At 46.4% G+C, this 12,465-nt stretch overlaps 1 protein-coding gene across 1 annotated transcript; it reads left to right on the top strand.

The window, feature by feature from the left end:
- Positions 1-8,743: 8,743 nt before the first annotated feature.
- LOC146209529 (uncharacterized) lies at positions 8,744-12,135 on the top strand. Its single transcript, XM_084580398.1, has 3 exons — positions 8,744-8,751; positions 10,730-11,951; positions 12,019-12,135. The coding sequence occupies exons 1-3, from the start codon at positions 8,744-8,746 to the stop codon at positions 12,133-12,135; spliced, it is 1,347 nt and encodes a 448-aa protein (XP_084436524.1).
- Positions 12,136-12,465: the final 330 nt, after the last annotated feature.

The following is a 12,465-nucleotide window of genomic DNA, read 5'->3' as shown; positions in this document are numbered from 1 at the left end:
AACAGCATTTTGAATCCGTTTCATTCGACACCTTTTTTACAATTTTAATAACTGAGAACAGTAAAATAAATGACTAACATATTGCAGCAAAACTGTATTTCTTGTCTTTTGGCAGCCGCCGGCATGCGGCCTTACCACTCTGATTATGGATCGCATATCAGTTCTGTACTCTTTATTTGTTGATGCTCGCTGTCGCGAGACGCACCTTCATCAGTTTCGTTGTCGCGCAAGATGCGCCGAGATCTGTCTTGAAGATCCCGATCACTCGCCTATGTTTCTACAATGTTCCAGGTTGTGCTAGTAGCAGGAGTAGTAGAAGCCGTTCTCGTCCAGAAGAGTGCCGGACAGGAGAAAGTAATGGCCTACGCTAGCAGGTCCCTCACAAAAGCGGCAGTCAATTACTCAACGACTGAGAAGTAGTGCCTCGCGATCATTCGGGCCACTTGCAAGTTTCGTCCATACTTACACGGTCGACAAATCAAGGTGGTAAGCGACTACCACGCGCTCTGCTGGCTGACTAATTTGGAAGACCCCTCCGGCCGCCTTATGCGATGGAGCCTATGACTTCAAGAATTTGACATGACTGTAGTCTATAAGTCGGGCCGCAAGCATTCCGAAGTAGACTGCTTATCAGGACGATGACGACGACGCCTTTCTGGGGCCAGTTTGGACAACAGCGATCAGATTCCTTGCTGAAAGACCAAGCCGATTACTTGGAAGGCAAGACCGCTTCCCCTCCTGCTGTGTTTAGGCATCAGTTATCGTCGTTCGCCTTAAGCAATGACGTCCTCGTAAAGAACTTCGCTCCCAACAAGACCGCGCAGCTTATTGTCATGCCTAAAAGCCTCAGGCAGGAAATTCTTCATGCGTTGCACAACGAGCCAACAGCAGGGCATCTCGAGTCTGTGCGCACATTGCATCGTATCCAGAAGTAATACTGGCCAAGACTGCCTGCCGACGTTGCTCATTACGTGAAAACGTGCCGCGAGTGCCAGCGATGCAAACCGCCGCCGATCAGACCAGCTGGGCTACTGAACCCGATACCGCGCCTACCCTGCCCAAATTGGGATGGATCTCCTCGGCCCCTTCCTATCTTCATCTATGGGTAACAAGTGGATAATCGGGGTCACTGACTACCTCACCCGTTACGCCGAAGCAAAAGCACTACCCAATGGTACCGCGGCAGAAGTAGCCAAATTTTTTCTCGAACAAATTCTCTTGCTACACGGTGCCCCAGAGGTGCTCATCACGGACAGGGGAACAGTGGTTATGGCAGAGTTGACGCAAGCCATCCTGGAATACAGCCATACAAGCCATCGACGAAGAACTGCGTACCATCCCCAGACCAATGGCCTTACGGAGCGCCTCAACGAAACGATCGCAGACATGATCGCTATGTACGTTGACGCCGAACACATGACCTGGGACGTCATCCTCCGTACGTGATCTTCGCGTATAACACGGCAGTACAGGAGACCACCAGAGCGACCTCTTTCAACCTTGACAACCTTGACGTCGTTGCCTACCTGAAGCATGAAGAGGAAGGCCGACGACTCTCATGGCTGCGTATTAAAGACCGACAGCGCAGCGACAGCCGACGATAAAACTTAAGACGACGCCACGCAGAGTACGATCCAGGAGACCAAGTGTGGGTTTGGACACCAATTCGCCGGAACGGACTGAGTGAAAAGTTGTTGCGTCAATACTTCGGGCAGTACAAAATGATTATGATGTCATTCCGGATGGTACGTCAGCATCACAACGGCGACGCGTACGCCCAGAAATCGTACATGTTGTACGACTGAAGCCATATTACGCGCGTTAAAAAATCAATGGTGTTTAAACTTTGTAGAGTTTATGTTTAAGTTGCTTTGTTTTGGAACAACGAGGTGATGTTTTTTTAAGGGCGGAGTAATGCCGCAAACTGTATTTCTTTTTTGGCAGCCGCCGGCATGCGGCCTTATCACTCTAATTCTGGATCTCGTATCAGTTCTGTGTTCTTTGTTAATGCTCGATGTCGCGATACGCACCTTTATCAGTTTCGTTGTCGCGCAAAATGCGCCGAGATCTGTCTCGAAGATTCCGGCCACTCGTGTGTCTTTCCACAATGTTCCAGCCCGGGCTGGTAGCTGTTTGCGATGTCATCCAGATTGTTCTGAGCAGCCTTTAAATTGAGCGTTGACAAGTGCGACGGGCATTCTTTTTTTGACGATTGACGAGCACGTTTGTTGCTATCGCCGCCGCCGAGTTGCTTAGTTATTTTGCGGGTGCATATCAGCCCAATAAAGAGATCATTTAAGTACCATCAAGCTTGTGTCTTCTTTTGGTGTCTACGGCCTTGTCACCACTACGTGAAAATATTTTATGTCTGTGTGTTTCTGTTTATACTGCACTATTTCATGTTTTGATTATGAGATTATCAGTAGCCGTAGAACCATTCGTAAATGAGCCGGGAGGTGACATGTAATTCATATGTATGGCAATGCTCATGCTATTTACTTACGTTTTTGTTCCTATAATAGGCCCTGCAATGGGCACGTGTTACCTTTAGGTTGCGTTCAGCTATACTTCTGCTTAAGATTCACATTTGGACTTGATGACGTATACAACCAGTGAGCAGAGAGAAATAGTTGCAGGACCATACTGTTGAGAGATCGGAATTACGCAGTCATTTTTTTCGAACATGATGCTCGGTTTCTCTTTTCCATGCTCTTCTTACTTCTATTGGTCACTACTCTGCTTTGTCATTTGAGGCCCCACCTAACTCAAGCCGCAGGTATGGTGCGCGTGACTAAGTGCGCGATGTCAGTGAATATTTTTCAGTCGTTGTATGCAAAGCTCATAGGCGAGCTAGAGGACGCCATAAATTTGAAATAAATAAATCTACAGATTGCACTTAGCTTCGCACGAGAGCTTAAAGTTGTTGTTAACCAAATTACGTATGCATATACCCAAACAGGTGAATCCGTCCATAATTGGGTAACAGAGAAATAAAATGATTGAAGGGCGAATGGAAAGGAAACAACATGAAGTAAAAGGAATAAAAATGAAAGTTCGCGACCTTCTTCATCTCTTCTATTTCTTACCTGCACTTCTTTCACCTATATCTTGTTATTCGATTTCTTTGTTTCGTTTCTTTGTCTACGTCGTCGGCGAAACCTGGCATATCAGGATTCCTCTTCTCTACATATGAAAATGAAGGTTTCACTAAGCGTCATCTCGCAAACGAATCTCGCGGAATCACGTGAGCGCAAGATTTTCACCATGAGGCTTTTTAAAAGCTGTCGGGCTAAATATTTCTTCGAGAAGTAACAGAGTACAATGCTATTTATGCTTAGTGCTGATGAATAGCATTTGTGTGCGGGAGAAATGGCGTGCACATAATTTTATTTTGTTAAAATGTGAAACATTTGGTAAACGCATCATCAGCGTAGCGTTCCTATGATTTGTGTTTTCTTATTTGAGATGATGACTTCCTCAGTTTGCTTTGCTTCATCTACCGTTCCAAGAAAACGTAAGCCATGTTTAATATGAGTGGTTGTCAATTTATCAAGCCGAACAACGCGTCTATAAGAGAAATTCTGTAAGCCGGTAGCTGGCCTTAGCCGGCTTAAAACGACTATATCTTTGCTCCAGTTCTTCAAGTATGTTCTTGAAAATATCTTGGTGAGCAGTACTCAAGCCATGTCCAAGACTATTTCTTCAAGCCTCTCCATATTGTTTTCTTTAATGTCTGTGTGACTGCAGCTCACTGCGTTCATATACTACGAAAGTATATATGTGCCTATTGATAGAGCGAGGGTACAGCTACATTTAGATACACTCACAGAAAAATTCAGCATGTAATTCACGGAGGAAGTTCTCTAATCCGTGAGGTCATGAAGCGTGTTATGCAAAAGGGGAGAGAGATCTTCATTATGGCCATTTGCCATGTTGTTTTTGCGTTGTATGCCATTATATTTCTACCATCACACTGCCAAAATATATTTCCCTTTTGCACAAGGCGCTGTAGAAATGATCTTACTTAGACATCTTACTTTAACGAAACGTTCTTCAGGATCTAAATGTTTCAGGCGTAAGCAAACCGTGAGAATGAACACAAAAATTATATACGAGAAACGCAAATCTATAGTTTATTAGTAAAAATTAACCTATTTGGTTTAATAGACAAGGAAACCCACACGCATGCACAACTATAGTCGGTATTGTACCTCGCTGCAAAGTGTCATAGCATGAAAAAAGTCATCAATAATGGAGGCGCGGAAACACTTTGAGAGTCGCCATTATTATGCACAGGGGCACATGGTTCGCATACTAGAGTGCATGCACAACTGAAGGGCTAACAATTTCCAAAATATATTGAATAATGTATTGTAATTTCTGAAAAGGCTTTGTATTTGGCCTTGGATGTTAGAACTGAATTGTGTATGATAAAAACTATTTTTCTAGAAATACCACGGTGCTTGACTAAAATAAGTTTGGATGTAACCGCCTCTGTTTACAGGTGTAAGCAGGAATCATTCCGGATTTCTCAGTTGGGCTTTGCTGGGAGTTGCAGAGCCGCCCTAATGCTATTTGATTCCAGAGCGCAAAGCCGTATTAAAATAGGGTCGATCACTATAAGGATAAAATCACCGTACTCACTAAATGGGTACCGAAGAGAAAACAAATATCTGAAGTCCATGTAGTCCTCACTTAATGCTTGATGATTAAATGCAGACAAAATGCAATGAACGAAAAACTGTCCACAAATAAAGCCCTGTCAATGTTTTGGGTATGCAAACAAAAACAAACGGCACATAGTAAAATAGTCAATCTTCAATCATTCACACATGAACAATATATATCTGTCAAAAAAGGTGCACTTTTTTCTGGGGTTCATCCTGGATCCCTCGGGGCATCCGAATGCTTTTGCAAACGCCGAAGAGTGTCGCACGATTTTGTTGCAGTCAGCAGCGAACGGATTCTTGAAGTCTTGCCGTGCGCACGTCATATAGCAAATGGTCAAGAAAAAAACTTTCTCTTCCGCCAGGTCGGCACTTATCTGTGTTGTGCTACCGGCTTCGTTGGCGGCGTCAAGGAAAGCAGAGTAGGCGGCCTGCAGCGCTGGTATCTCAGGAAACACACTCTCTTTGTCCCTTAACTTGGTGCTGTTGAAGCATTTGATCTTTTCGCGGAAGACAGCCTGTGAGTTGGCGCTGAGGAAAGATTCAACTAATCTCCCGTCCGGATGCCACTGGGTGCCCACTTGATCCATCGCCTTGACCAGTTCTAAGGCGAGGTGGAAGCCGAATCCACCGTAGAACATGGCCAGAGTGCCTTTGCTATAGAAGAGTGGGCGGCCTACAGCAGCGATGGCGACACCAATGGCGTTGTCAAAATAGTCGTACTCGAAATAAGGCAATGCGTAGTTTTCTGGCATTTCAAGCACTGTGTCGTATTCCACTGTTCTGTTTATCGTTTGTATACTCTGACGTGATTTTATGAAGTATGCGCCAAATGACTCTTCCTTCTCTGGAAACGATTGAAATAATTCGTCGAGGGTTGTTTCATTCAGGAATGCGGCAGGAGGCCACAGCCGCATTTTGGCGGAGCGAAGTTTATCGACGGCCAAGCCTGCGCTCTCCGAGTCCAACCAGGTCGACTCGTTAACCAAGCGTACAGCCGTTGACACGAGGCGACTGAAGCCATCGTCGACCATTTCCTTGTCTGTCTCTGTTAAATCCCACATTAAGTGTGCTGTTATGAGGAGAACTCTATAGGGCACCTCGATATGGAATCCGCAGAAGGCCGGCCGTAAGCTTGTGGCTCTCCCGTGATCACCGTAAAGCGCCACCAGGAGGGTGCTGTCAGACACTGGTCCGTAGTGTTGAGCGAATTGCCATCCTAGAAAATCCCAAATCTCATTATTGGTGTATTTCGCGAACAGGTTGCCCACTGTCTGGAAAAAGAGTACATTGGTCGTAGTAAAAACATCCTGCTAAATAAGCTTCGGGTTTAGGGCGGTTACGTGCTGCAGTTCTTTCATCCACCGCGAGGAACTTATGCCACTCGTGTATACCTCCAGCTCGCCTATGGGGAACATGGCCGCTTCTTTGGACGATGCCTGCAGCGCCCCGTGTAGTGTCTCTAGAATGTTGCCCTCGGTGTAGGCTGCCATAGGCGCCCGTTCTTTCATTGCTCTTGAAGGGTCGCCAAAAAGCTCCTTGTAGAAGTCCATCCAGTACTTGAAGTAGGCGTCTTTTCCGCTCCTAATAACAGCGTCGTGCATGAGGCGGTAGTGGGCGATGAGAGGAGCCGGCGTTAGCATAATGTTTCGCCTGCCTCGATACGCACCCTTCCAAAGAGAAAAGACTCGCAGCTCGAACCAAAAAGCTGCCTGCCATTTGTAAGCAAGACTGAGAAGAACGCTAAGTGCGTCAATGTCTTTCTTTGGCGGATTCGGCCACAGTAGGCTGATGTTGTCGAGAAACTGCCGGAAACTTATCAAGTCACTACCGTACGCTGACGAATTACCCATGCATGACTCAAACATAGCTAATGGCTTATTGAAAACGGGAAAAAACGTGGACCCTTTGACAATATCTTTCTTCATGTCGAGGAGCCAAGAATACACCATATCATCCATGGCAGTTTTATAAAAATCTGATTTTTTTTCCTTTGTTTTGGTGGTGCCCAGTTCAAGCAGACGTAGGCACTGAAGTCATGGCAGGGGTCAACCTTCAAGCTTCGGATCTCTTTGAGAAGGCTTCCGTGTGAACGGCAGTCATCGGTGACGCAGAATCCTTTCTTTAGTTCTAGTGGGGAAGGTCGAGCAAAAAACAAGATTGCGGCGAGGACAAACAACATGGTCGCTAAAGCCACAAAGATCATGAAGAACTCATTCGTCAGCAGGAGGCCTGCGCCACTGTTGAAGGTCTCGCGAGGACTCCTCACCTGATGGCGAAAAGAAATACAATAAAGAATTCTAAGAATTTTACTATGTATATAATAAAGCGCCACTATGCGTCATTCCGAACTTTCGAGTGACGAAAGAACATCTACGCTACATATTTACAGCTACGATTTAGTCGAAAAATAAATGCTTGGCCGTGTCATGGCTCTGCAGGTGCCTTGTGCGCCTCTGCTGTTATTTCTGCAAATTTCTTGAGGGGCCGCATAGATAAAAAGCTTTCTACGGCATAAAGATAGAATTCCTGCCCGTCAGCTGCACCGTCACTCCGCTTTCTACTCTAGGATGACTTGCTAGTATTAATATTATTCGTTAGTATTTGTTAGTGTTGGTATTAGTAGTAGTCGTTTTAGTATTATTGGGGTAAAGTTAAGCATTATTTGAGGCGGTTTCTGAACGTTTCTTTCTCGTATATGTACAGTATTTGCCAAAAGTATGCGGTCCAAGTATTTCTGTTCTAAGTCCAGTAACGAGGCTCGTAAAGTAACTATAGCGTTTGAAATCTCGTACATGATAAATCCCTCCCGCCTTCTTATCTAGCGCACATTCATATTCCAGTATTACTGCCAGCAGCCAAATTACAGTGCTTAGAAGCGAACCTCTTGGGCCGTATACTTTTGACAAAGACTGTACATACGTACTAAAAGTCGCACCACGTCCTTTACAAGGGCATACGTAGAGAACTCCAGGTTGAAGAATCGCCTTTCCTGTGCGATCCTTGGATCTGAATGGACATCGAAGGTCTTTGTGGACCTTTTAGAAAATTTATTCCATGGCAATAGCACAGGGCGATGAGGTCATATTGCTTTTGTGTAAGGTGGCGGTTGTTCTGATTTCGGTGTGATGTATTTTTGTTTTGTTTGTGTGAGTAATTAGAGAACAATTTTGGTTGACTATTGGTTTTTATCGTGTTCTGTATTATTCACTGTGCTGTTGTGATTTGTTTATTTCCTACTCGTGTTATAGCCCCTCATGATGACTGAAAGTATTAATGATTGAAATGAACGTGGTTTTAATAGCAACCTTCGCTGATGTCACTATGGGACATTATTTCTCAAAGGCATAATTCTTTAAGGAAGGAGTGTCCATTTTATATTTCAGACCACCTAATATCTAATGACGGTAGCATCATACAGGCGTAGCTATAGAGGCCAGTCGCAGACATTCCAGGATAACCACTCAGCGCACGCATCTGCAATCCGGTGCTTCAGTCATGCAAACAATGCTAATATCGGATATCCAAATAGCCAATGCCATACTAACGATTGAAGTTCGCAGCGTTGTTACCGAACAAAAGTTACCTAGTGAAGGTAAAATGAACCCGAAAAGAATAATGAACCTGTATAAATATTACTGCAGTGTAGGAGTGAGAACTCGATGTAGTAGCCGCTCAAGCAGTAAACATATTATATGGATGATCACTGGGCACAAAAAATGTAGCGCGATTAGCATTGCTTCAAATAATATTGAAATGGCCAAATTCGTCGCTTTCACTGCTCAAACTGTTACGGCAGCCAATCTATATAGAAGTCACTCAGCGATAAAAAGCAGATCAAAATCGGTCCTGCATTGCTTGGTTCACCGTCTTCGCGGCCAGTGATGCGACACCGTCTCTATGAACCAGATAAAATTTACACACTAATTTTATACAGACTTGAACTCCTGGGCCGGCAAGATCAGGCGTGTAAATTCCGGTCATTAGTGACCGACCGGCTTGACTACTGCTGAAAAGCCTTTCTGTTTCCGTTAGAAGCTTTGCAAAAGCAAAAATATAGAAGTGAAAGCTCAGAAATGCCGATGTACGCTACTCGTCTCTTGTTCAGCGGATGCGACCGCACATACCAGCATGGCGGTTGTTCTCAACTTAGCTGATGGATGGCGCGGCCTATGCAAAATGACAGCACTCATATAAAACGCTATATAGCATCCTTGAGTGGCTCCAGTTATAGTTCCTCATGTCGGAATGCCTTGCGGTTATGATCAGCTTTTGACGTCTTCCCTTCTACATTACCTGTGGGGTTAGACGCGTTACGATGTTATTCGTTGGTTATCGCCTTTTTGTGCAGATTCGTAACAATAGCTGTAAGGTAATCGTTAATTGCTTGAACAATAATCTGTCGTCCTTGTCGGTTAAGGGCGAATTCATATTTTTCAACGTATTGTCCACTACCTCTCTATTCCATCTAACCGCTTAATAGTCAATATGTGCTTCCGCCTTGCTAGTTTATTTCACTCCTTGTCGATGTCTAAGCTGATTCGCGACTTTACAATCCTGTAGGGCACTGAATCGCCGCCATCAGCACAGCCTTTGCAGGGCAGTGTTGTTCGAAACTAAGCCCTCGAAGGAGCACAGCAGGGTTAGCAGAGCCTCTTCCAAACGCACACACCTCAAAGAGCCGGGCGCCGGGCCGGGGGACGCTTGTACCCAATTTTACCGGTGGGTGTCCGGCGGCGGGTTTCGAACTGACCACCTCCCGCAGCCGAGACGGGCGCCCAAACCACTCGGCCACGACTGCCACATGGTTTACAATGTTGAGTTGGAGGCGACCATGAATTCTATGAAGACTTTCATTCTAGCCTCGCCGCTGAGACTTTCCACTTGCAAAGCTGTTACTGATAATTCGCTCTACACGTACCTATTGGTTGCGGAGCTTGTAGGATGTGAACTGGGTCAATTTGGCGCACGATCCAGCTAAAATATTATGCTGGATAACTGACGTTAGAGGCAGGAATAAGCAATACATTTTTTTTTCTTTCTTTTCCTTTCTTACTGGGAACGAAGGGGTTGCAAGGTGCCACTTTTGAGACCAGCACATTGCGCTAGGATCCGGTTTTTATGAGGCGATTTTATATGCGGCTGATTTAATGAGTACATAGTTCTGGTTTTGAGCCAACTTTGTTTAAAGTCCAGTTTCACAAGCACTGTGGCCCCTCATTTTCTTGTTTTCTTTAGATGCACTCAGAGTAAAATTTTCCCGTGAAGGTGGGAGTCTTGTACGCACTCGCCGCGAGAGGAGTACGCAATGAGTGAAGTAAAAAATGGGGACGCGCCAGTTTATATTTTTATTTTACCGTTATTTGTACCGTTACCTCTACAGAGCTCATTCGCTGGAATTTCAACGACTCCTATCGTCGTAAGGCAGAAAAACTGTCAATCTACAAAAGAGATCTAACGACGGTGATGAGTCGAACGACGTAAAAAATAGCTCGCAATCGTTTGAAACACCCAGCGCAAGACCTCCACAGAGATGGAACGAATGTTATCTGTACCGATGACTTATATTGCATTCTTTTGTTGAGTGCAGCAGGTTTCAGCAGGTAGTAGAGGTCGATGGGTATGGACGTACGTGTGAGCAAAAGAGGTCGTTGTTCATATGTTATTTTAGCATTAGATTTTGAAGGTGATTAGCATGCAATCTAACATAAATTTCACATGAAATAACACATTCGCCTCCATTATTTAGTTTTCATATTGTCCACACAGTGTGAGAAATACTTGAGATGCGTTCAAAAGTTAGCCGTGGGAATTTTTTCGGGAACTTGGAACGTTTGCAATGAAAATCGAGCCAGTAAACAATCGCGTGTAATGCTACGTCCCTTTTAAGGTGAAAGCCTTCCAGGCTCATGGAACGAAATCCAGTGCGCGGGAGTTGTGGGCAAGAGTTGTGCGTGAGATCTGTGCGCGTGATCTCTCATATACCGCGAGATTTCTCGAGAGGTGTCCTGCTTGTGTGGCGTTCCTGTCATCTGCAAACCCTCACTTGAACTTGCGCCAAGGGAAGGGAAAGATGTGGGAGTGAAAGTTAAAAAAGAGAAAAGGGAGTCGGGCCGCGGTAACAAGGCTATGGAACAGGATAATGACTACCAGGTTGTTCTGCCAAGTCTTCCAACAGGGCGTTTTGTGTTAAACACAGTTTTTTTGCACGCGGATATCAGGGCCCGCCCGTACCGGGTGGAAGATTTCCGAGACGCGTTGGCTCAGCGTTCGCTGCTCCCTGACGTTATCGCCATGGGGGCGTATCGCATGAGCCACGTCTGGGCCATCACTATGAAAGACGCGGATGCTGTGAAGAAGATTGCTGGAGTGGGTGAGTTGTGTGTGAAGCAACGTCGCTGCCTCGTTATTGATCCCGCTAACCAGGATGTGAGGCTGAAGCTCCACTGGTTGCTTCACAATGTTCCGGATGAAGATGTGCGTGTGGCCTTCGCGCCGTATGGAAAGGTTTCCGAAGTGGCCAGGGAGCGCTGGCGCGTGCATGGCATATCGAATAAGGGTTCAACTAGCAGGATTGTCACCTTGAAGATGAAAGTGGGGGTCAAACTGGACGACTCGCCGCACCAGCTGAACGTCGGCGGTGAGTTGGCGCTCGTCGTAGTACCTGGAAGGCCTCCGTTATGTCTCCGGTGTCGAAGTACCGGCCACATTCGCCGAGAGTGTAAGGTTCCGCGTTGTAGTGCATGCCGTCGTTTTGGCCACGAAGAAGGGCAGTGTTCTCGCAGCTACGCGAGCATCGCTGGACCTGGGAACAGCGAAGATTTTTCCGAGCATCTGATAGATGAGGCGGACGCGGAAGAGGCAGCCAAAACAACCGGGCAACCGGCAAGGAATGATGGGCCGGTGTTGACCCCTTTGACAATGAGGAGGACGTCCACGGCCGTTGCAACAGCGGATTCTGCACCAGTGGAGAATGGTTCCCAACTGGACGCAAGTAACAGCGTGGCGGACGCCAGAGAACCTGTGCTCGAAAGCCAAGGCAGCGCGGAGTCTCCCAACTCCGAAGTTATGGACTTCAACGCAGGAGTAAGCGGCCTACCCGTTGGGAAGCGGCCCCATGATGAGAGCGCCGGTGAAGATCTGCAGCCTGGTGGTGGCAGTGACGAGTCGCCATCGAAAGCACCGGGGGTTCGACGTTCGACGTTGAGGCCTCGGCTGAACGTTTCATCCGAGACGCGGCAGGTGGGGAAACCGCCTCCGTTGTTTGGACGTGACCTAATGCATGTGAGTGCAGGGGGTGCATCAGCCGTCATAGCCTGTTTTCGGCTGTGGCTCTTTGTGTTTATGGAAGGTGGCAAGTGCGGTGGTCAGGCACGCCTCAGTACGCATTCAGACATCCCTTTGGGAGGCCGGATACGAGCACGTACGCTTTGGAACCTCGGACAAGCAGAGCAACATGGACGATTGAGGTAGGCATCACATGGATCAGGCGCCGTTTTCTCTAGATGCATGGCAATTAAGCTAGATGTCCCATTACGTGTAGCAACCTTGAATGTTAGAGGGCTTGGAGCCCGAAGGCGGCAATGCCAGTTGAATCGCCTGCTGCTAGATAATGAAATCGACTTATTAGCCGTTCAAGAGTCGAAGATAGAATCTCAGGACCATGCAGACCGCATGGTGTCTGTTTTTCATGCAAACTTTGATGTGTGTGTTTGTCACTTAGTGGGGGCATCAGGCGGATGCCTTCTTTTCATTCGCAATAGTTTGGGTATAAGCGTACACTGCGTATTTGCATGCG

Source organism: Amblyomma maculatum, chromosome 1 (assembly GCF_055883805.1).
Source record: "Amblyomma maculatum isolate TAMU_Amacu chromosome 1, ASM5588380v1, whole genome shotgun sequence".
Lineage (NCBI taxonomy): Eukaryota > Metazoa > Arthropoda > Arachnida > Ixodida > Ixodidae > Amblyomma > Amblyomma maculatum.
Note: the sequence above shows the minus strand (reverse complement) of the source record. Positions and strands in the feature narration are given on the sequence as shown.

What these genes read in the sequence shown, in the direction of transcription:
- LOC146209529 (XM_084580398.1), top strand. An exon ending in TTGGACGTGACCTAATGCAT is followed by an intron (nt 11,952 to 12,018) that starts GTGAGTGCAGGG and finishes TGTTTATGGAAG; the next exon opens with GTGGCAAGTGCGGTGGTCAG.